The sequence below is a fragment of the Terrapene carolina genome, unplaced genomic scaffold, assembly GCF_002925995.2.
Source record: "Terrapene carolina triunguis isolate 2854851 unplaced genomic scaffold, T_m_triunguis-2.0 Scaffold22, whole genome shotgun sequence".
In the NCBI taxonomy this organism is placed as follows: Eukaryota; Metazoa; Chordata; order Testudines; family Emydidae; genus Terrapene; species Terrapene triunguis.
In genome coordinates this window covers 11,003,166-11,027,959 of record NW_020664373.1, presented here as the reverse complement: position 1 = coordinate 11,027,959, position 24,794 = coordinate 11,003,166, and the positions used below count along the sequence as shown (strand labels likewise).

The 24,794-nt window shown below is 42.7% G+C and overlaps 1 protein-coding gene across 1 annotated transcript in view; it reads right to left on the bottom strand.

Moving 5' to 3' along the window:
• Positions 1-652: 652 nt before the first annotated feature.
• Positions 653-24,794, bottom strand: part of LOC113406058 (ralBP1-associated Eps domain-containing protein 2-like) — a 140,884-nt gene continuing 116,742 nt past the window's right edge. Inside the window, exons 16-19 of the mRNA XM_029910713.1 lie at positions 12,325-12,408; positions 6,743-6,888; positions 2,780-2,885; positions 653-1,105 (exon numbers count right to left, since the gene is read on the bottom strand). Coding sequence (XP_029766573.1) covers positions 1,037-1,105; positions 2,780-2,885; positions 6,743-6,888; positions 12,325-12,408 — 405 coding nt within the window. The 3' untranslated portion in view covers positions 653-1,036. The remainder of the gene's footprint in view (positions 1,106-2,779; positions 2,886-6,742; positions 6,889-12,324; positions 12,409-24,794) is intronic.

Sequence of the window (24,794 nt, the reverse complement as noted above, 5' to 3'; positions counted from 1 at the left end):
TGCGGTATTAAGGCCACTCAATGGACAACCCCTTGTAGGATTCATTTTTTCACATCATAGTCATTAAAAATCCTACCTAGAGCATATACATATGTTTATTTCATTTGGAATCAAACATCTAGTTCAGGTCCTTTAAAAAAACGCAATAGCTAGTAAAACAGGAATGCAGACCAATGCAAACAAACATGAAATAAAACCCATGTCTCCAAAGACAAGCACAATATACAGTATGCTTCATTTTAACTTCCAGTGGTAAAATTACAATGCTGTTGTTTTAACAAGCACACATTAATTACATACAGAGAAACATGCCCATTTCTAGCTTTCCCTGTGGAGTATAGCTTTAAAAAAAAAGTTTCTAAAATCAGCAAGTTTCAACACTTTTTAGTTCTCAAAACTGCATTTTCACATGATTTTTAACTTATAAAACACAAACCCTGCAATATTTATAAGACATAAATGACCAATAATCATAAATGGCACTAAAAAGACAATTAAGTGACAGGTGATTGTGAATATAGACTATCTGTACAATTATTTTTATTCTCTTTTGTGTTTTAAAACCACAGACACTAACTCCTGGTATAAACCTATGTGAAATCAGAAACATCCAAGAAACCACCTTAGAACAGGAACTTTAAATATAAAGAAGAATTTTGAATGCATGAAACTTTTAATAATTGGTTTTCAAGGAAGTACATAAATCAGGAATTCTTTAAATAAATAAACCACTAATAATTTCAGAGTTAGATGATTGATTTTGGTGGTTAACTGCATTTTGTAATATCCTTCAGGACAAGTCGGAAATAACTTTCATTTCTTAGACATAACCTACGGTTTGACATTTATCTCATCTACCCTCTTCATCTGAAAGGGAAAATGTGCAAGGTGGTGTGCAAAAAAACCCAACAAACCCAACTCACATTCCACTTTGCCTCAGTGAAAACTTTACAAAGACTTCACATTGTTGTGCTAATAGAGTCAAAAATTCTTGGCACAAATGTCCATTTATTGCCATTAAATAATGTACTGAAGGTCACAAGACAGTTACAGGACGAAGCTGTTCCAACTGAGTCTCCAATGCAATTCGTTCTTTGTGAACTTCCTGGAGCACAGAGAAAAAAGAAATGCTATAACTTTTGTGGCACCCACACATACAAAGCTGCATTATTAAAGAGTAGTCTAGTAACAGCTGGCATTTACTACAGATCTCATACCACTTACATCACGCTTTATCGTTTCAAGGCACCATACAAACGTTAGACAATTAACCCTCATAACAACCTACTGAGATAAGTAGAATTATTCCCTTTTTACAGATGGGGAAATGAGCAGAGAGAGGCCAGGGACTTGCCCAACCTGGCCGACGAGAGGAAGGATGGCCCAGTGGTGAGTGCACAGACTTGAGACACCTGGGTTCAATTCCCTGCTCCAAAACAGACTTCCTGTGTGACCCTGGCATGCTACTGTCTCTCTCAGTTCCCCGTCTGTAAACTGGGGATAGCAGCACGACCTGACCTAATTGGAGTCTTGTGAGGATCAGTACATTAAAGACTGTAAGGTGCTCAGATGTGCAAATGGGGGGCATATAAATACCATAGAGAAAGAGAGTCAAAAATGTAATGGTGGCAGAGTGTTTGCTATTAAAACTTACGAGTGAGACATCCTTCCCCAAGGTCAGTCCACTGGGCCATACTGCCTCTTTTTACCTTGCTATTGAAGGTTGCATGCTCAGCCCTGGTAGGGATAGTCTGCCTTGCACTGCTCCTGAGAGATCCTTCTAGACAATTCAGGAATAGTGGTAATGATAAACTCCTATGTGGAATTACACTTCAGTCCTGATCCAAGGAAGGTGGTTGTAACATGGGACGTTGAGTGAGTGGGGTGGGATGTGAAGCTAGGAAAAATATAGCATGGGGATTTCTCAGGACTGTGACAGAGATGCAGAGGAATGCTAAAGGAAGGAAAGAAGGTCAAGGCAGGCCGACTCAGTGGCAGCCCACTGCACTATTAGGTAGGACATCAGGGTTCAGTTTCTGGTCCTGGTCTCACATTTCCAGACCATTATAGAGCTGGAAGTGCTGCAAAAGGTGGCACTTTCAACCCGGTAGGGAAAAGCAACAGCAGTCTCCTCTGACTGATTGGCAATCAGTGTTGATGGTCTCTGAAAGGATTCCCAGTATGTTCAGACCTGCTTACGTAGAAGTATGATAGTCTATATAAGTGACATGAAGCTTCAGCAGAAGAAAAATGAAGGAATTTATTGACTTCATGACTGGACAATTAAAAAGAACAGAATTTATTTTTATCAGGAACTTACCAACTTAAATACGCCAAGAAGTTCTCAAATACAAGCCAATGGATAGTGTTTTAAAATCACTCTTAGAAGATTATCTAAGGCAACAGTACAGCCAATACTTTGTATACTGAATGACTGAACGTAAGAAGCTAAACAACAACTGATCAGGACAAAGAAAACTATGGCTGAGTTCCTCTCATGCGTGAGGAGACAGAATTAAATGCTCTAGGAGCATTCAAAAGACAAGAATTATCATTTAAACTCAATTCAATCGACAACACAGCCCTTTGCACTTAGGTTACGCATTTTCTTATATAGGCCACTCACCCCTAAAGGTACAGCGTAGCCACTCTTTCAAAAGAGAGTCTGGAAACAAAGCAGTAGGTTTCATCTATAAAGAGGAACTAGATCCTTAGCCAGTGGTGAAAAACAACCGATTGCATCAAGCCTTGTAATTGTGATATTCAATGTGTTCCTTACCTTCAGTTGCTGCTGGAGTTCACTGTTCAACCTGGCTAGCACCGCATTGGCTTCTTTGTTTTTACGAATAGTAGTCTGAATAGCCCTCTTCTGTTTGGAAGACTGTCTGCTGGAGATAAATACAAAACATTTCAATGAAAAGAGCCTCAACAGTGACTGTTCCCAGGAGACCAGACATCCACTTTATGTACATGTGTACTGAACCTTTTGATCAAAAGAAAAAGATACAAATTTACAAGAAAATGTAGTAAATAAGTGTTGATGACTGAATGAGTGATTCAAAAGCAAAATGGTCTAATTTTTGAATCTGAACCATCGACCTATTTTAGGCCCATTTCAACTATTTTATTTTCAATGTACTTGTATTTATTGCAATATCCTTGCTAATTATTGTTTTCAAACACTTAATGGGGGTTAAAATGTCACTAATGCCTAATGGAAAATGTACAGAACATTCTATTTAGAAACAATTTTACTTATTTTTAGTATCTTTTAATTATTTATTATTAAGGACATCTGCATGAAAATAAAATCTTTGCTTTTTCAAGAGTTTAGCTGCTCTTGCTGCTTTTTTCTAAATTGAAATACTCATCTTCCATTTTCATACCAGTCATTTCCAGCATAGCTGATTGTGATGTCACACACAGAAATGGGACTTCAGATAGATCAATTATGGACATTATTCATCTGTCCATGACTCTTAAAGAAACAAAGATTTGTTTAAATGCAAATGTTGCTAGTAATAAAAAAACAACAAGGAAAGGAAATATGATAAATATAGGTTAGATAAGCAGAACTGTTTTCTAAATAGACATTTTAAAGTTGTACATGAGGTGTCAGCAGCTCTTTAATGACAACGTGATCTAAGACAGATGTACATGGTGGCAAGCAGTTGGGAAAAGCCCAAGTTAGCTCTTTCTCTGAACAGAGCGGACAGCTGTGATCTTTGCAATAGAACCTGTGCCTGTTTCTTATAATAGGTTGGTCCTTTTGCTATTATTTTTCACCTTTCCACCAACCTGTTTATCTACATTTTGCCCCTAATCAATCTTTATAATACAATTAAAAAATAAAATAAAATAAGTCAAAGCCTACACGTATCTCTAGTCTATGTGGTCATTTAAATGTTTTGGAGAAAATACAAACATCTGCATCAGATAGGGCTGATTAGGGATGCTAGCAGGTGTTGCAATTTTCCTTGGTCCCCCTATATAACTGGGGCTCCAAAAACATGTACAGTAACTCCTCACTTAACGTTGTAGCTATGTTCCTGAAAAATGCGACTTTAAGTGAAACAATGTTAAGCAAATCCAATTTCTCCATAAGAATGAATGTAAATGGGGGGATGGGATAGGTTCCAGGGAAATTTTTTTTTTGCCATTCGGTACAGTACTATAGTTGAGAGGTGCCCCCGCCTTACCCCACGCAGGCACAACCCACTGGCACTGGAGACAATGAGGCAGGCAAGGAGGAGGCTGAAGGTGCTGTAGGCTAAGAGAAGCACGTTGCGCAGCAGCAGCTTCCCCTACTCAGCAAGCACTAGGGGCGGGGGGCTCAACGCTCGGCCTGCCCACTCCACCCCTTCCCCCAAGCCCCCACCCTTAACCCACCTCTTCTTCCCCCCTCCTCCTTTACTCCGCACGCCACGTCCTCACTCCTCCCCCCTGCCCACAGAAATCAGCTGGCTTGCAGCGTTCAGGAGACAGGAGGGAGGAGCGAGGACATGGCGCGCAGGCTCCCCCCTCCCTCCTGCCCGTGGCAATCAGCTGGTTTGTGGCGTTCGGGAGGCAGGGGAGGGAGGGGGAGTCTGCGCACCGAGTCCTCACTCCTCCCCCCTCCCTCCTGAAAGCAGCAAGCCAGCTGATTGCCGCAGGCAGGAGGTGGGGGGAGGAGGTAGAAGGTGCTGATCTGCGGGGTCTGCCGGCGGGCGGGAGGTGCTGTGGAGGGGGGCATAGGGGAAGCTGATGGGGGGCTGCCAGCTGTGGACAAAGCAGGCAGCCAAACAACGTTATAGCGAAGCTTTGCACAACTTTAAACGGAGCATGTTCAGTAATTGAGCAGGGACGTAAGATCGAAACAACGTTAAGCGAGAGGACGTTAAGTGGGGAGTTACTGTACTAGCATTCTCAGGCCATCTCAGGAGCCCTATTTTCTATTTTAATCTTCCAAGTTATGTAGCACTAGGGATGTAAATATTGTTTAAAAAGTTAACTGGTTAAACGATTAAAATTATATTGTTTAACTGAGGCACCCGGGGCTGGGGTCCCTCTGGCGGGTGAAAGGCCACCAGGGCTGGGGCTGCTCCGGCCGGCCAGCGGCGGGTTAATGGGTAAAGTCGGTTAACAGTAATCCTAATGCTTACCGGTTAACCTAGGTAGCACAGATTCAGGCCCTCAACAGCTTGATTGTACACGTATTGTGAAAAACTGACTGGATGACTCAGCTGGCCTGGTTTTGGCTCAGATTACCTGGTCCAAAATCATCGAATCATAGGGTCATTTAATCTACTCCCCTGCCAAGATGCAGGATTTGTTGTGTCTAACCATCAAGACAGATGGCTAGCCAGCCTCCTTTTGAAAACCTCCAGTGAAGGAGCTTCCACAACATCCCTAGACAATCTGTTGATGAGAAACGGAGGATTTGGGCTAAGCACAGCCTTGTTTTTTTGCGTACAATTTCAGCTGCAGGAAATGTGCAAACCCAAAGAAAGATTCAACTGCACTCATTTCACATATGAATCCTGGAATAAAATAAATTTGACTGAATACAGCCCTTTTCCCACTCCATCACTTGTGCCTGCATTACTGTTATTGGACTTGTTATTGGAGTCATGAAGACTCTTTGGTCTCGGTGATTTCAATATCTATGCTTTCAATTTGCACACTGGCAATAGCTGTAGCATGCTGACTCTAGATCTCATAGCATCATGGCAATCATAAGATTATCCCAGGTGGTTTATGGCTCAACTCATGCTGATGTTATACTCTTTTCTTTGGGATGGATCTAGAAATGAGCGTTAAACATGTATTGTAATCATTTTCTGATCGACGTCTCCCCTAGGCTGAAAGTGAAAGCCTTACTTGACTCCTGTCAGCTTGGTAGACCTTTTTCTATATTTCATCCTCGGAAACTGTTAGATCCAATGAGATGGCAGAATAGAAGGGGGAAATATTGCTTTTCAGTGTTTGGGCCTCTCTTTCATGGAGTGGAACACAACAACTATCTATTGCTCAACATCAGTGAAGACACTTGGATACCACCTACTCTCAAGTTAGTCGTACCAAAGGCGGCGTCTTAGAATGCTTGGGACTGAAGAGAAGCGCTTAGTCTGACCAGTTGTGTCAGAGAATTTTGGCACTCCTACACTATGGCTGAAGTGGTGGTGAAAGCAGTGTTGTTCTCCTCAGCCACTGCATTTGCAAACACCTGACCAGTGGTGGTGTTCAGTGTTGTGAATGCCCGTGTAACTGAGACTGTGTTGAAGTTTAGTTCCTGGCTGTGGAGAACTGCCATCTTATTATGATGACAAGATTGAAGGGATTTGGAGCCATTCCCCGCATGCTCATCTCCCGGTTGGTTAACAAGTCAGAACTGCCAATATGAGTGAGCACAACTTCAGCAGCGTTATGCAGGCTTCAAATACCTGCTAACGGGGTCAACACAAGATCCCTACTACCTTGTTACAAGGGGTAGTTGAGTGGTAGCTTTTGTGATGTGGACACATATTTGTTGACTGAAACCATCAAGTGCATTTCAAAGAGTTCATTGTTCAGCTATTAGATGTTAACAATTTTTGGTCACTACTGACCTGGCCTGCATTTGAACTGGCAATCAAGAGTTGAGGTCTGTATCTCATTACCAATGCCCTGAGTCATTCAATCATTAAATATGAGAACGAGGCAAAAAACAGTCAAGTCATAGCTCATGATGCAGCTTAATGTAGTTTTTAGGTGTGTGATTTACTTTTGGGCTGGAAGATGGGGTTTGACTGCAGGCAAGGAAGAGGTCACACTGCTAGTGGGAGTAAGCTCCTGGTTTTCCAACACCTGATTTTCGGAGCGGAATTTCCTACGGATTGGTTTGGATGGTGGCTGAGTAAGCAGAATCTCCTTTGGAGAAAAACAAACAAACAAAGATTCAGTTAGTCCTTAAATAAGTCAGCGTCTAAAGACATGCTAAAATGTTGACGTGGCGAAAGAAAGGGCTATGATGAGTGAATGCTTTTGACACAGAAACTGCTGAAGTATGACCTAAGCTTTGTGCTCTTTCAATTTTGACTAAATTCAGTAATAACCTGCTTTTTAGAAACTGCATTCTGTCATTTTAATATTAATTTTCTATATTTGCAGGTTGGCTATTTTTGTTGGTGTGTCTTGCCCTCCCTCCCTTCAATTGTCTTGCATGCATTACTTCTGTTTTATCTTAATTTGGACTGTATGCTGTTCAGGGCAGGGACTGTCCATGCAAATGTGTGTACATGCGTCTATGTACAGGTAGTATACTGGGGCCAGAACTCCAACTAGGGCTTCTAGACATTACCAGAATATAATAATTAAAAAATTATGCTCTGTGTAATATGAGGATTTTGCCTGCATACGCTGCCATCGTGATCAACACAGGACACCTTAAATTTCCCAGGAATGACCAATATTGATCGCCAGCTAAGGATTATAAAGCATCTATCCATTATATGGCCTCATCTCATCCCCATAGAATGTGAGTGCCTCACAAACATATCAATTTATCCTCATGACACGTCTGAGAGGTACAGAACTACTACCAACCTCACAGTACAGCTGGGATTCAGTGTCTGAGAGAGACTGACTTACCCAAGGTCACACAGAAAAGCTGTGGCACAGCTAGGAATTGAACCCAGATCTCCTGTGTCCCAGGCAAATGCCTCAAACACAAGACAGGCTTCCTCTATCCTATGATGTCGGTCCCAGAAATACTTTCCCTTTTAGAGGCAGCTCGAAAACTGGCTTACAAAGACCTACATGTAAACCATCATTGCAGAATGAGTGCACGTGAGGCTAGGGATTTGTCATGGAGAAGTACATGAAAAGATGTGGTCAGGCTCAGGTAGAAAAGACAAAATACATTAATTTTTAATAAACTAGGCCAGAAGTGCTTTCATTATTTTAATTAAAATATCCTTAATTTTGCCCAAAACTTTAACAACACTGCAGTATCAGGCTGTTATAATAATAATATTATTATTATGAAGCTTAGCTTTCATAGCACATATTTCATCTGTAGATCTCAAAGTGCTTTAACAAAGAGAAGCCTGTAGTATCATCATCTTCATTTCACCAAGCAAGAAGCTGAGGCACAAAATGGTAAAGTGACTTGCCAAAGGTTACATAGTAAATTAATGGCAGAGCCAGGACTAGAACCCATCTTTCATTATATGGTCTAGTGGTGTATTCACTGGACCAGGCTCCCTTACTTTCTATGTCTTAGGAACCAATTAATACAATACAAATAAATTAAACAAAGTAATACACCTTTAAATGACCCAGTGAAGTGCCCAAAAGGCTGTAATATGTAATCTGAGTCAGCAGAGGGCTATTGTGGGTGTTTTGCAATAAAAAGTAATTTAAGGCCATGAATAGAGTTAGCGTTATGAGAGGGTAGAGTCTCTAACATTCCAAAATCCCACAGGGTTCCATGACTACTTTAGCAATATTTAAAAGAACCACAAAAAAAACAGGATCTGATTCACACCACCCAACATGGAAAGCCACTTGCCTTAAATATGTGGAATACCACAGTCAAAATAATCACATGGCATTGTATAATTAATGTATTTGCTTACTGCTTATTAAAAAAATTTATACCCAGGCTGAGAGCGATTACATCTACATACCAGATTTTCACAAGATATTTGTGACTATACACTGTTTTGCTTGTTTTCACAATGGAGATGGGTTCCTTAGTGTTTGTTAATTGAAGTGAGTGAATGTGGTCCTCATGTAAGTTGTTGGTTTAATAGTGTTAGTGCCTGAGTCCCCCACTTACATAGAGAATGGCTGCAGTGTGAGTCATTGCAATGGAAGCTCCCCCACCCTGTCTCATTAGCATGCCCAATCTAGAAAGGGTAGGACCACCACTTGGGGCAGAGGATAGTTCAGCCTCTATGTGTATTCAGTCCTGGGCCTCCTATGTGGCTGCCAATAGTGATGTTGGTTTTATGAATGTGGACACCAGGCTGCTAGAATCTGAAATGAGACCAAGAGCTCATTTCCAGGACCTCACTGAACAGCCATCAAATGGTAATATCTGTCAGTCAGTATTGCTGGCATGAGCTGGATTTCCACCACTAACCTTTAGGAGAAAGGCCCAGAATCTCATTTCCAAAACTCAGTCCTCTGGTTCCCCTTTGTTTTTTTTAAATAATTGAATAGTATCTATGTTTGCCATTTAATTGAACAGGGTAGCAGAAGAGTGTAACTATTATATGGTTATAGATCTGGAGTAAGATTGCGCTTTGGGGCCTCACACTTGGCAGGGTTGAATAGCTCTCTCTGAAAATGTCGCGTGAAACGACTAGGGAACCTGTGTGTGATTTCTACATGCTTGAATGAGTGAGAGCTGGGGAAATGCAAAATACACAATCTCTGTTAGTATGGCAAAAACAGCCAAACCTGGATGTCAAAAAGCCCCATTTTCATGAGTGCTATTTGAGGGGCTGGTACATTCCTAAAGCCAGACAAACAGAAAACACAGAGAACCTTACTTGGCAGGATGATAGGGAAGTCAGTCCTTTTGAGAACAAAAGAAATTTGAGTTGCACAAACTGATCTGAAAGCAGTTCTACTATCCTGTAGTTTGTTTTGGGCTGAGACAATACCACCAGTGCTAACTGAACTTGGAAACTAGCCTATAAGAAGTTCGTTGGTTAAAGATAGACACATTGAGCCTGCCAGAAGGTGCCAGGCAGATAAGTTGAAAGTATCTGGTTAAAAACACACCTGGATAAGACACTGATGACAAAGCTAGCTTTTTAAGATGTGAGTTAGATGGACTTTTCAGCTATGTCCTAGGCAACATCCCATAATTGTAATTAAGCTTCTCACCCTCCTAGTGACTAGGGGGAAGAGTCTCAGGGATCTCTCTAACTACTGGTTCTCTCTATTGTGTTTTTCTAATAAATTTGCATTCACTTAAAAACTACCTGCATGTAGTTTGGGGAAACTGTTGTGCTCGTTTGGAGAGATGAGCACTGCTGGTTGTTCTAGGAGGAAGGAAGCTGTCTTCTGAGCAGTAGTCACTGGTGCCTAGTGCAAGTGGTACATTTGTTGGTGCCAGAGTCCCCACTCAGTACATTCGTCCCTTCCTCAATAAAAAAGCAACACCCAAAAGGAGTTCAAAGGAAGTGTGGGGAGGGGAGGGGGAAACTTGAGTGAAGCATCAGGAAGATGCACGTGGGAGAGGGTTCAACCCCATAAAAAACATTGGAGAATGAGGAAGAAAATTAAAGAGATTAATTCCCTGGTAAATTCTGGAAGAGCAGCTGCAAGTTCCTGCATTGTAGGAGATGATGGCATTTCAAAACAAGCGTTTTATGCTCTAGACGTCAGCTTTTTTATATGGATGCTCTGCTATAAAAAACTTCCTAATGACAAGTTAAGTTCTATTGATAAATTAGTTCCTGAAACGGACAAGTAAACGCTCCTTAACCACTGGGCCCTCCTGAAACTTACAGTTCCCAGAGGCTCACTTTGCCCTGCTGCCCCGCTACTCCCATCCAAAACTCTCCCCATCTGTGTCCCGCTGCCCCCATATCACTAAGCTGTCCCTTGCGGGGGGGGGGGGGGGAGGGCTGAAGTTCTGCAGAACAACTCTGATAGATACTCCTGCCTCCTCTTTCATTGTACTGAGGAGGAGGATCTTCAGGCCACTGCTGCAGATCTCCTGCAGGCCTGTGCCCTGGGGATACACTCCAGGAAGTTGGGGTGGGTGGGGCTAGTGGCTATTTAAGGCTGCCAGTTTCAGGAGCCCAGCTACATGTGGTCAGCTCTATAGTGGGCTGGGTTGGCTGTAGCTATGCTCTCTCTGGCTTCTTCTCTGCAAAGCTGCCTCTGGTGGCTAGAGGTCATATGGGTGACTGAACATCAGGAGCAGCTGCAGCATCTGGCACAGGAGCTACCAGCCATGGTGCTCATTTGGGGAAGAAACATCACTGGGCAGGGAGAGGCAGGGAGTACAGAAGGAAAGCGGAAGAAAGCCCACTTTACCACCTGTGGGGGTGTTTTAACAGCTCCCTCTCCCACCAGACCTCACCCAAACTCTCCCGACTCTCCTACAGGCCACCTAGACTCTCACCTCCACCCATGCATCATGCAGTTCCGTCCCTTTCAAGAACACCCCTCTGTGGCAGCATCTGGTACCACACTGTGCCGTACATCAGCACTAAATAGACACTACGTAATGTCTGTGCTGCGTTAGTACTGGTGGAGTATTATTGGAGATCTTAGGCCTCTAACTCCTAATTAACAACTGCCCCTGCTACTGATCTTAGATGGAAAGGACTGAGGTGGCAGCCAGAGTGATGGCTCAAAAGCAAAGGCACAAAGGGGTGTGACCCTAAAAGGCACTAGGAGGAAAATGACATAACCCAGTCCTTTGGAGTCACTCCTTCTCTTGGTTCGCAATAGCCGGAATGTGTTGACCTTCCCGGCACGCTGCAAAGCCCAACTTTTCGGGAGGGCTACCAAAGAAGCAACTGTTGTTAGGGGAAAACATACAGGGGAAGAGGAAGTTGGGGGCTGTTTTGTTTTTGTGGTGCCTGATTATTTAGTACACATTCGGGGGTGTTTCCTATTCCCAGCATTTGTCAGAAGCACCTAGAGCATTCAGAGAGGTGCCTCTTGTTGTTTCATAAATCTAAAGAAATAAATAAGCCAATGTGGGCACAGGGAAACCTTAAAGAGCATGGGTGAAATCATGGCCCCACTGAATTCAATGGCAAAACTCCTAAAGATGTCAATGGGGCCAGGTTTCACCCCTGGAAAATGCAAGGCTGTAGTTACAGCATATCTATTTTATATGCCTGCAAGCATATAAAACCTGTAATTCATGTTTTAAACAAAGTCCTGCAATTCTATACATATTATATAAGAGATCCTGAGCTCTAATAAACTGGTGTACTTATGCTGGATCCTTAATGTCAGATTTTTAAAATGTTTCATGTTGGAAAGGCTGGAAGGAAATGAGGACCAGACACCATTGATCTCTTCTCCCCAATTCTTTAAGGGCCCGTGTGTTTATACTGTAAACAAATGGCAAGTTGTTTTTCTTAATGCACATGTACTGACGTGTGGATTGAAAGCTTTCTTAATGATTTATCTGAGCTGATGGTGGATGTCACATGAGTCCATTTCCCCCTGGTGTCCTGACCTCCAGAAAAAGTAAACATGTAAAAATGTAACCCTAAACCTCAGTTTAATTGCTTTAAAACTTAAAACAACTAAGGTCAGTTGATGAAGCCAAAAAGATAAAGGCAGATCATTCAACAACGGCATTAAACATATTGGCCTTACCTTTCTCGTTGGGCTGCTTTCTTCTGTCTGTGATGGAGCTCTATTCATCTGAGGATGTAATTCCATCTCAGATACTTGCTCTGTCTGTAACAACAAATCAGTCACCGCTACACCCAGAAAATGACTAGCAGTCATGTACAATAAAGACAAAGAAAGCAAACACTAGACACAAAAGGAAAGTTACTTTAGCAATTTAACTCTGAGGGGGAAAGTTATGGTGACAGCTAAGTGAATGACACACGTCTTTTGTATATTTTTAATTAAACCATTTCCCCCCTTTATTGTGATAAGAAAACAAGAGAAAACTTTTTGTGAAAAGCTACAAATGGCAACGTCTCTGAACATAAATGGCCTGCTACCCAGGAGTCTTTTCTAGGGTTTGGTTCCTACAATATAGCACATAGAGCTCTTCCATTATGAGAAAAGAAAAGCCACAGCAACAACTACAAAGGTCAGGGGTGCAAACTGTCACTGGATCCTGAAGACTCCAGTTGAAAAACTGAACAAATAGTAATATGAACATATATTGAGATCAAATGATATTCAGTGGGAGGGAGGGGTTTACAGGGGAGCCTCTGACTGTGGGTGCTAAGGCCTAGAACAAGAAAATGGGAACTACCGCAAAAACTGTGATGATGTCACTTTATATACAAGGTATAGAAAGAGACAAATCTACCTCCTTCCTGTCCTAATCCAGCTCCAAATAGAAAATAATTGCAACAGTCAAAGCATTTCCAAGGAAAAATCCTTAAATGTAACAGGCTAGGCTGAAAATTAAAACAGGGGGTTACTGCACTACAGCACGCTCACTTCTCCAAAATGGTTTATTTCTGTGCGGCTACATTTAAAGGGTTAAGTCCCGGGCTCCACAGGCGTCAATGGCAAAACTCCCATTAACTTTAGTGAGGCCTGGATTTCACCTAAAGACTCTTACCAATAATTTATCAAGCAGAGAATAACCTATTCTGTTATTGCTGACAGACTCTTGCTGAGAGACTTTGGAAGCAATGACAGTCCCTTCATTATCATGATCTAGAGCAGTTGAAGTTACTTCAATGCCTCTGATTCAGCGCAACCCATAAATCAAACCATGTCAGAATTAGATATAGATTATAACATATTTAAAGAGGGGCTTTATCATACCACTTCCACTCCCTTCACAACAGAAGCATGGAAGCTGGTGGGGAGAGGAAGCTCTGTCGTGTTTGCTAGTGCTCTACAACTGAAAGGGGTAGAAATAATGCTAGGAGAGGGATTTGTGATCTTCCTTTAAATGCATATGTAATTCCTCAAGACAGAAGGGAAAATAAAATGCGATGGCTGACAAGATTTCCCTTTTCCTCCTTCAAGTATGGTACATTTGAACTGCAAACCAATGCTAAAAAGAATTTGCCAGGGGGCTAATATGTGTACTAACATTTTGATTCCGAAAACCTTCCAGGTATTGCTAGGCTGAGATAATAACTGAAGGCTCCTGACATACAGAGGAATGAAAGGGGGGAAAGGGCACACTCTGCTGAATCACTGAAATCAAGGATTTAATTTTTTCTTAATAAAACATGTCTCTCTGTTATCCAGTGAAAAACAATAGATTCCCTACTTTCCAGAACCATTTCTTGTGTAACAAAGAAATTCAGGACCAAAACACAGGCTTCAGTGGCTTGGCAACAGCATATCGGGCAGGCACTCCAGGCATATAAATTCTAATGAATGATCTTGGGACAGCAGAGCTCAAATGCATCACGGAGGCAATGAATTTGGACACCGGGGGAATGAAAATCTCCGCCCTCACCCACATTCCTTTGAGAAAGGGTTGATTCACAGAGAAAAACCAATGATGATGGCCCCAGAGGGAGCCATGTGGTATGTCCTCCTGCTCAGAAGAAATGTACGGAAGGGGACCACATGTAACTGAGTGAGAAAGGAAGCAGGAAAAAATCAAGTAAAAGATTCTAGGAGGATAGTTTGAGATGGAAGGAAGAGATAACCAGAGAAGCACCATTTGGTTCTGACTACTGATTAGATTTTGGCAGGTGCAAAAAGGATCATACTTCAGTTGCAAAGCTACAGCGCTTTACTCCCCTCATCCCCCCGCCACCGACTGCCTTCACACACACATACACACACACAGGTTGGGATTTGCAAAAGTGCTCAGCTCCCATTGAAGTCAATGGTAAAACTCTCACTGAAGTTACTGGGAGCAGAGTCAGGCTGCCTTTGACCATCCCAACCTACAACTAAACTGATCCAAACAGAAAGGCCTCACAGCAGAACAATGTTACTTAAAATAATATTTGTAAAAGGAAAGAAAAAAGTACAAGTTTTGGACACTATCAGATGCAAATATTGAACCAAGTGTTGATGCCAATGCTAAAGGAAAAGATTTCAGAATTTCCTGCCGATCTGATGACACAGCATTTTTTATGTTTATTGGCTATTTGAGTGCTGTGGGCATGGGCCACCCATTAGAATAACAGCTTCAGTGATTGCAGGGTTACATTTCTATTGTACTGTTCGCTGCTGTCAAAAGCCATTGGTGTTGGTACCGCCCTGCCTATTCATTTGTGATCATGAGGATCATACCCCCGTGTGGAATGCGGATCTCACAATACAATTGGGTACGGCTAACAAGAGAGGTCAGATGGTTAAATACATACACAGATTTTATAAAAGAAAGGAATCAGTTCTGGTACAGGAGCTGATGTAAAATGAATACAACCACTGGTTGTCGTGTCCTTAAAGTGCCACCTAGTGGTATTTAGAACAGGTCATTACTGTGTTTCTCAGAACACAGTCCGCACAAGAGATGCATGCATATTCATCAGCTTGGGACTGATCTGATGGTTCTGAATTCATTCACAAGCAGGGGTGAAAGTAAGGCGGTACGGCATACCGGTAAAAAGTGGTTGCCTGTACCGGCCCATACCGCTGACTTTAAAGTGCTGCTGCTCCTTTTGCCCACCCCACACCCACCTGGCCGTCAGCAGCCCTGCCAGGTTCCTACTGTCAATGCCGCCGATGCGGGGAGGGGCACAAAAGGGGCAGCGACATTAAAGTGCTTCCACAGCAACATTAAAGTGCTGCCACAGCAAAAGGACCCTGCTTAAAGAGCTGCTGCAGCAGCGCTTTAACATCCCTGCCCCTTTTGCCCCCCCGAGGCCGCCGTCGGGGGTGGGGGTGGGGGCAAAAGGAGCAGCTACCCAGGGGCTGGCGATTTAAAAGGGCCTGAGGCTCCGGCCACTGCGGGTAGCTGCAGTGGCTGGAGCCCTGGGCCCTTTAAATTGCTGCTGGAGCCCCAGGGGGTGCAGGTGGGCTGGCTGGGGGACACTGACCCCCCCAGCCTTGCCCCTTCCGGGGAGGAGGGGGGGGAAGAGCTCCCCCCCCGCCCCCCCACCGGTAAGAGAAATTTTACTTTCACCCCGGTTCACAAGGCAGGCGGACAACAGGCTACACTGGAGACAGCGTGTATGAACTCTTCTGAACTTTCCATTTCCTCTTATAAAAAGAAAGCCTGGTCTATACCTAAAAGTTTTCCTAACACAGCTACATTAGGTGTATGAAAAAAAATCGGCCCCCTAACCAACATAGCTATGCCAGCAAAAGCCCTAAGGTAGAAGCAGTTATACCAGTAATAAAGTATTTTTACCAGTATCACTTATTTTGTTCGGGGAACTGGTATAAGATATAGCAGCAAAAGCATTTCCCCTCACTGGTCCCACTCAGATTTTAAAGGAATAGTCATACAGACAACGGGTGTGTTACTTTTTCATGAGCTGCCTCTGCTGGGGATTTCCCCTTTGAGGAAGATCCAGAGAAGAGATAACAGTCAGGACGGCCTGGGCAAATACCAGAGACATAGTAGACCTGAGGGGATTCATGGGATTTTGGAGCCAGACCTCTTTCCTCATGGAGGTAGCAATCTCTCTCTCCCCAGTAAAAGAATGCAGAGGATACTCCACAAGAAGCAGCTACAGGTATTCATCTACATGGGAATGATCTGGTCTAAAGTTATTTCAGAAACAGTGTGGCATTTATGACAGCTTTTTTCTTTTGGCAGGGGATTTCCCCCCCCATTCATTTCACTGCTTTCACCTTTGGCTCTACATACCAGCACCTGTCTCTCTTGCTGTGGGCTGAGTGCAAGTTGCTCCAGAATATGTCACAATGCCACTCTGAGCAGCTGCTATGGAGCACGGGGAGAAGGTGATCACTGACAAGCAATGTGAGGTGTGCTCCCTCTATTCTATTCCATTCTAGCTCTTTTACCATGCTCATCAGTGAATACCTGGGCACCTCTCCTTCATTCGGGAGCTGAGCAACATGTTCCTTGCTTCCCATGTGCTTTTACAACTCTATGGTATGAGGAATTCTTCCTTGGTGCTAAAGACTTCAGTCTTCTACTGTAGAGTCTGAAAGTCTTCAGCATGTAAGCACCACTTTACAACTTAAATGCAAGGCCTTGTCTACACATGAAAGTAGCACCACTTTAACTACATTGGTATAATTAAAGCACTGCAATCTACTGAGTGTGGATGCAGTTAGACGGATATATAAGCTATACTTGTATACGGCATTTTTATACTGTTATAACTGCGTCCACACAAGGGGTTGTACCAGTATAACTATTTTGGTTTAAAAAAAAAAAAAATCACATCCCTAACTGACACAGTTATAGTGGTACAAAACCTGTGTGTATACCAGGCCTAAGACTATACTATTTTGGGAAAGAGTAATAAAGGACTAAACAAAAGACTAACATTAACATACTCTTCTATTTCAAAATTCTTCAAAATTTTGAAATAGAAGCGTTCACAAGGCAGGCGGACAACAGACCAATGTACAGCAGTTCATATTCCAAAGAGATATTCCTCCTATGTTCCTCAGCTGCACATCATATTCATATTTTCGGAGGATACTCTTACCCTCCAAGCAGGGGGTTACAAGGGCGTGGCTACACTTGCGAGTTAGAGCGCATTAAAGCAGCCCAGTGCACTCTAACTCACGACCCATCCACACTGGCAAGGCATGTAGAGTGCTCTGACTCCGCAGCTAGAGCGCTCCTGGTACTCCACCTCGGCGAATGGAATAACGTTTGATGCGCCCCCACTGGAGCACTGTGGCGCCAGTGTGGACGCCCTGGTCGGTTAATGCGCTCTGATCGGCCTCCAGAAGTGTCCCACAATGCCTGTTCTAGCCACTCTGGAGCAATGACGAGGTGCTGGACCTAATCAGTGTTTGGGAGGAGGAAGCTGTCCAGTCCCAGCTGCGCTCCAGCCGCAGGAATTACGATACCTTTGGGCCGATATCAAGGGACATGATGGAAAGGGGCCATGACGGGGACACTCTACAGTGCAGGGTTAAAGTGAGGGAGCTGCAGAATGCCTACCACAAAGCCCACGAGGCAAACAGCCGCTCCGGTGCTGCCCCCACGACCTGCTGTTTTTACAAAGAGCTGGATGCGATACTTGGGGGTGACCCCACCTCCACTCTGAATACCACCAATGGACACTTCAGAGCCTAGTCCAACAAGGCAGGAGGTGGAGGAAGCTAGGTGGGCTGGTGCCAGAATTGGAATATGCATACCATCTATCGCCCCTCTGCAGTTAGGGAAACCCATTTGTGCAAAGCCAGACACAATGTCATGCACGTTACCGAGAGTCACGGTTCTTCTGAGCAGGATGCGATTAATGGCCCTACAAACTTGCATCAACACGATTCCAACTGTGGACTTCCCCACCCCAAACTGGTCAGCGGCCGATCGGTAGCTGTTTGGAGTTGCCAGCTTCCAGATTGCAATAGCCACCCGCTTCTCCACTGGCAGGGCAGCTCTCAATCTCGTGTCCTTGCGCTGCAGGGTGGAGGCGAGCTCAGCACCCAGTCCCATGAAAGTGGCTTTTCTCATCCGAAAGTTCTGCAGCCACTGCTTGTCATCCCAGACTTGCAGGACGATGTGATCCCATCACTCAGTGCTTTTTTCCCCAAGCCCAAAAGCAGCATTCCATGGTGGTGAGCATGTCTGTGAATGCCACAAGCAATCTCGTGTCGTATGCGTTACTCAAGTCGATATCATCGTCGGAGTCCTCACTGTCACTTTGTATCTTAAAGAATAACTCGACTGCCAAACGTGATGTGCTGGCGAGACTCGTCAGCATATTCCTCAGCAGTTCGGGCTCCATTCCCGCAGACCGAAAGGGAAGACAGAGTGAGCAGCACAAAAAACATTGAAAGATGGCGCCAATTGTGGATGGAAGCAAAGGGATTGCTGGGATGCAAACCGATGCATCAAGGGGTGTTGGGACAGGACCCAGAATGCCCCGCACCCTCCACCCCCTTCCCACAAGCCACAGCACCGGAATGGGAAGAGGTGCTCTGTGGGATAGCTGTCCACAATGCACTGCTCCCAATGCCGCTGCAAGTGCCACAAAAGTGGCCACACCAGTATGCTTGCAGCTGTCAATGTGGACAGACTGCAGCGCTTTCCCTACTGCGCTCTCCGAAGGCTGGTTTAACTCAAAGCACTCTACATTTGCAAGTGTAGCCATGCCCTAAGAAGCTTCCATTCTAGAGGAATGTACTAGCAAGGCTCAGATCTCAATCTCCTACTGAGTGATCAAACTTGTAGCTCAGCAGCCAATATTACGTTTTCCCTAATGGACAGAGAAGAGGACAGTGTCAGGGCCCCTGGTTTTTATTCAGACACTCACTACTTCATTCTGTGACCCTGGGCCAGTCAGCCATAATAACCTCTCTACTGTCATCAGTAACAACATCTATCTGATGGGTTGTTGCAAGACTTGCTTAATTGTTTAGTACTTTGAAGTCCTCAGACGACAGGTTTAGATAAATGCAAAAATTACATTATTTTACATTTCATTTTTGTTTTTAGGTTCCGGTCCTCACTCCTCAAGCAAAGCAGGATTATACACAGATTCCACCCTCACTTTGCTAGAAGGAAGTGCATGATTGACCTTCCAAAGCAAAATAGATAACACACTTCATATTTCAGTTATATTGAAACATTTCTGCAGGAGAGAAATGCATATGGAGGGCCTGATCTTGCCAACACTTACAGGAGTGCTGGAACAATTTTTATAGTGGGGGTGCTGAGAGCTATTGAACCAAACTATAAACCCTGTATATGATGGAAACCACTTCAAGCCAGGGGTGTGGCAGCATTCCTCGTTCCAGCACATATGAACACTTATGTACAAGAGTAACTTTGCACATGTTAGTAGCCCAACTGAAGTCAATGAGACTATTCAAGTGAAAAAAGTTACCCATATGTGCAAAAGCATTCACAGGATCACCCGATGCTGATCACTTATAGTGCCACTTCTTCAATTTACAAAGAGGGGAGTGCAGAAGAGCTTACCTGTAAGGTGAGGTGGACTACTCATGCTTTACACTCTATAGGATACTAATTATACCCTTCTGTCACCTATAAATAGATTAATTTTGAGGGGCATCTTTTTCTCCTTTCTAAATGTTCACATATTTGTGTTTCAAACCAATTTTTCTGTTTAAAGGCTATTTCCAAAAAAAACAAGCCTTCTCCTTTCAGTTTCGGTGAGCCTGGTATATACCACATTGAACTGTCAATTCTTTTTACAGCTTGTTACAAAAACTGTAAGTGATAAGGCAGAAAGAAAACCTATAGGGATGCAAATGCAACAAGCTGCCAAGATCTTAGAGTGCTGACTGCTTTCTCAGCACTGTGCAATCCTGAAATTTTGATAAGCGCTTTTTTAAAAAAGCTATCTGAGAGCTGGTGATAAGGTTTGGGGAAAAGGCAGTAAATATGCACAAAGTGGCCACAATGTTCAACCCAACTGCAAGTAATGCATGGGACCCAGATGGAAACATTAACAATCTGCTTTAATACTCCACTTTAATAGAACCATATTAATATAAGCTGAAAGGGGGCATGTGCACTCTGTTAGAGACACAGGCATATGATTCTCATTTAAACAATTTTTGCAGCAAAATACAAAATTAATTTTTTTTTTTATTTAAGAGATTTGTTTCCCTCTGGAAACCACTTTAGAAAAGGTTTCATTGCATCTGTCACTGAACCCCAAAATAACTTATTAAATGTGCTGGTCGCTATCATTTTAAACCCTTTTTATTTTTCTGGTCTGGCTATTCTGGATTTAAGATATAATTTTCCCCTGACAGAGGAGGATAATCCACTTGTATTGTATTCAAAGTGACAGATGGCAGAATATTTCATACTACAGACGATTTATAGTTTTATTACAGTCACAGTCTTCTTTAGCATCTAACACATTGATTATACACCATATGTTAACCCACAGCAAATAGGGTGGACTGTATCAATCCTTTATAAAACAATTCTTTTTTTCTAATACAATGTTTGGATATACAGGCTAAAAAAAGGGTTTACCGTGACTTAATAATGTAAGAAAAGATTCGCTCTACTTGTACCACTGCGTATGCAAGTACTAGGTTGCCATAACCTCAATACATTATTTCCTTTTGATTTCTAAAACAAAAATGTACTTATCTAGAGCTCTAGATGTCCTGCCAGCACTTACAATCACATGCACAAATGTCATCAAGATTCAATATAAAAAAGCACGCCAATTAGCCTAATGTTTAAACAAAAACACAGCCACAATAGAATAATAGAAACAAACCAACATATTCTGTCCCATTCACTCAATGCCTTTACTTTCCCTGAATGCCTGTGCGAACAGATAGGTCATGCTAGATCCCCTAAAGGTCAGCAGACTTGGGCTATTTGGAACCAAGGGGGGGAGAAAAGAATTCCACATTCAAGGGACCCTCACAGAGATTATCCTGTTGACAGCTCTGTTTTTAATTCTGGTAGTATTAAAATGGAATGCATTTTCTTATTTATCACACATGAAGGGGCCTGGTTCCAAAGACCATTAAATTCATCAGAATGACTCATTGATTTCAATGGTAATTGGATAGTTGATTAATAATTATTTAGACCCTGATTAAAGGAAGCACTGAAGTCTGTGAATAGGGTTAGATAGTAGATATCATTAACGTTTAAAAAAGGAATAGTGTGAAAACTTTAAGGAATTATCCAGTACCAGGCTACATTTTTAGATCTAAATGTTCTAACAGTTGTAAAAATAATAATGTCTCAGTTTTCAAATGTAACTCATTTCAAATTAAATAATTGAAAATCGTTTTTTTCGTTACTGACTGTTCCTGACAAGCCTTGTGTTCAGGATCCATTTTTGCACTGATGTTATCACAGCTACTGAGAAAAGATCAGCACTGATTTAGGGTTTGTGATGTCATGAGCAGTTCCAACAGATACATGGTATCCTGATCTCAGCAGTAAAATTAGAAAAATATTTTTTCAACTATTTTGCTTTTAAAAATTACAGATACAAGATTGTGAACTCTCTTTGTCTATGCCAGGGGTGGGCAAACTACGGCCCAGGGTCCGCATATTATTTTAATTTTAATCTGGCCCTTTGAGCTCCAGCCGGGAAGTGGGGTAGGGGGCTTGCCCCGCTCTGCGCGGCTGCCGGAAGCAGCAGCATGTCCCTCCCTCCAGCTCCTACGCATAGGGGTAAGCGCCACCCAGAGCCTGCACCCCTGACCCTCTCCCGCCCTCCAAACCCATCGGTCCCAGCCCGGAGCACCCTCCTGCATCCTCAACCCCTCATCCCCAAGCCCACCCCAGAGCCCGCACCCCCCAGCCAGAGCCCTCACCACCCCTGCACCCCAACCCCCAATTTCATGAGCATTCATGGCCCGCTATGCAATTTCCATACCCAGATGTGGCCCTCGGGCCAAAAAGTTTGCCCATCCCTGGTCTATGTTTACAGTCCCTGCTGAAATGGGGCCCCAATCTGATTGCGACCTTCAGGTTCTGATTCAATACCCACTGAAAGTAACAGAAAGACTCTCACTGACTTCCAGCAACTTGGATCAGGCCCTTAGATGCTACTGGAAAATAACAATAATTTATACTTTCACAGCTAGATTGCGTAAACCTTACTTACACTGGTGAGAACGTAGTGATATAATAATCAAATTAACCTCATTGAGTAAGTGCTTCCCAAGGTGAAGAAAGGCTACCAAAAATTTATAAGGGTTGCACAATCTAACCTTCAGTCTACAGAATACCGTATTAGAAACTCAAGATTTTAATCTTTTAAGGCTCTACAGTTCACGACTTCTTAACTATTCCATTTATTTTAAAGAATTTGCCAGAAGCTGGGAATGGGCGACAGGGGATGGATCACTTGATGATTACCTGTTCTGTTCATTCCCTCTGGGGCACCTGGCATTGGCCACTATCGGAAGACAGGATACTGGGCTAGCTGGACCTTTGGTCTGACCCAGTATGGACGTTCTTATGTTCTTATTTACTTGAGTGAGTGTATACTTTTTAATCAATGTGTGCCGAAATCACCAGTACAAACGTGAAAATAGTAATCAAGTTTCCAAAAATAAATTACAGAAGAATCAGCATCAATTTACAAAACCAACAATTTTGTAAACCAGACTATGGGAGAGGAGGCTAGGAATAATTGGTTTTTCAGCCAAAATATATAGTCCCTCATTTTCCACGTCTCCCCTCATGTAGTACATGCAGGACTTGAGATGTATAGTGATTTATGCAGTGGAAGATACCAGTATAGTGCAATTTAAGTTAGGAGTGCTAATTTAAGTGTGATATATGCTGCATTTATTTAGCTGACTCTGGATAAAACCCTGAACACCTATTTTCTGTTCAGTGTACCTCGATAATTCCTATTAACATTAATGTGCTAATAAATCCCCCACACTATGCAGCTGTTGAAACCAGCTCCTGTAGACCCAAAAGCCAACTGTAATAAGGTATTATTTTGTTTTAGATAAAAGAATATGGGCCCTATCTAATCTTTGGGTGCATGTGCTCAGTTCAGTTCAAACGGAACCTCATTCATGTGTGTTCAAAGTCAATTCCAGTTGTAAATATATATTGTTACAAATTGTTATTTTGCTTAGTTGATTAATAATTTCATCCCTACTCTCCATCATTATTAGCATGGATCCCTGCTGCCACTAAATAACATGTATTTTGTGTGTATACACTGGCCAGCTTGTCTCCCTAACCTGCTGTTATTATTAACTGTTTATATTACTGTAGTGCCTAAGAGCCCCAGTTCTGGACCTGGACATCACTGTATTTGGAACTGTACAAACACAGAACAAAGAGACAGGCCCAGGCCCAAAGAACTTAGAGCAGTAGATACTGGACAATCTAGTTAGACTGATTCCATCCCTCCTTAATTACTGATCCTTCGAGTTATCAGCTGTAGACACAAGGAGGAAAATTTGAAAAACACGTTTATTCCTATATCTAAGAAAATGTTGCAGGAGGAGTATGTACAAAAACCACCACTGTGTATTATACAAGATAGCAGTGGAACTACATACACCCAATATTAGAAGGAAACACACTAGATCTGTAGATGGAAAATACTTCAAAATAATTTATTAGCCAAAACAGAAGACTAGCCTTTGTGTAAATCTACTTCTATTAAAAATCAGAGGGGTAGCCATGTTAGTCTGGATCTGTAAAAGCAGCAAAGAGTCCTGTGGCACCTTATAGACTAACAGACGTATTGGAGCATGAGCTTTCATGGGTGAATGCATCCGACGAAGTGGGTATTCACCCACAAAAGCTCATGCTCCAATACGTCTGTTAGTCTATAAGGTGCCACAGGACTCTTTGCTGCTTCTATTAAAAAGTCTTTCCAGCAAACTTTCACAGTGACTTGGGCAAACTTGGATTGCCTTTAAAAAATACAGAAACACAATATCAGTGAATGAAGGTAATGCAGCTGATGTAATATATTTGGATTTTAGTAAGCATTTGATACTGTGTTTCACAAAATCTTACAGGAAAAATTAATTCAAATTGGTTTACAGAGGAAAACAGAGATGTGGATTGTAAACTGGATTAAGAGACCATAAACAATAGCTTGGATACCTCTCTACACTACAGTATCTAAGCACTGATGAAAGGCAAATTTATTTATTGCAGTTACCACAGGAACACTGAGATTGATTTCAGAGCATTAGGAAAAATGTTGGTGAAAATTATATTGAAACAGGGGTCCATTGTGTGAAATGATACAGATGAGGATTGGACTCAGTGCAGACTCTGACAACAGATAAGATCACAGAGGACATGGGTTACAGTAGTTCCTCAGGGAAAGTCAAGAAGAAGTATATGCATGGTTAATCAACCACATCCTCAAGTTCTATAGATAGATGACAAGGATGCATGCACACCCACAAATCTACCTACAGGGCTACGAGTGACAGAGTCCTGGGGAACAAACCCAGCTGCCATTTCCCTCATTATTAGCTCACCCGAAGACAACATTCCCAACTCCTTTAGGCCCAAGAGAGGGGCTGAGGAACAAGGCCAGTTTAAGGCAATGCAGTGCCCTAACGACAGCTCTGGC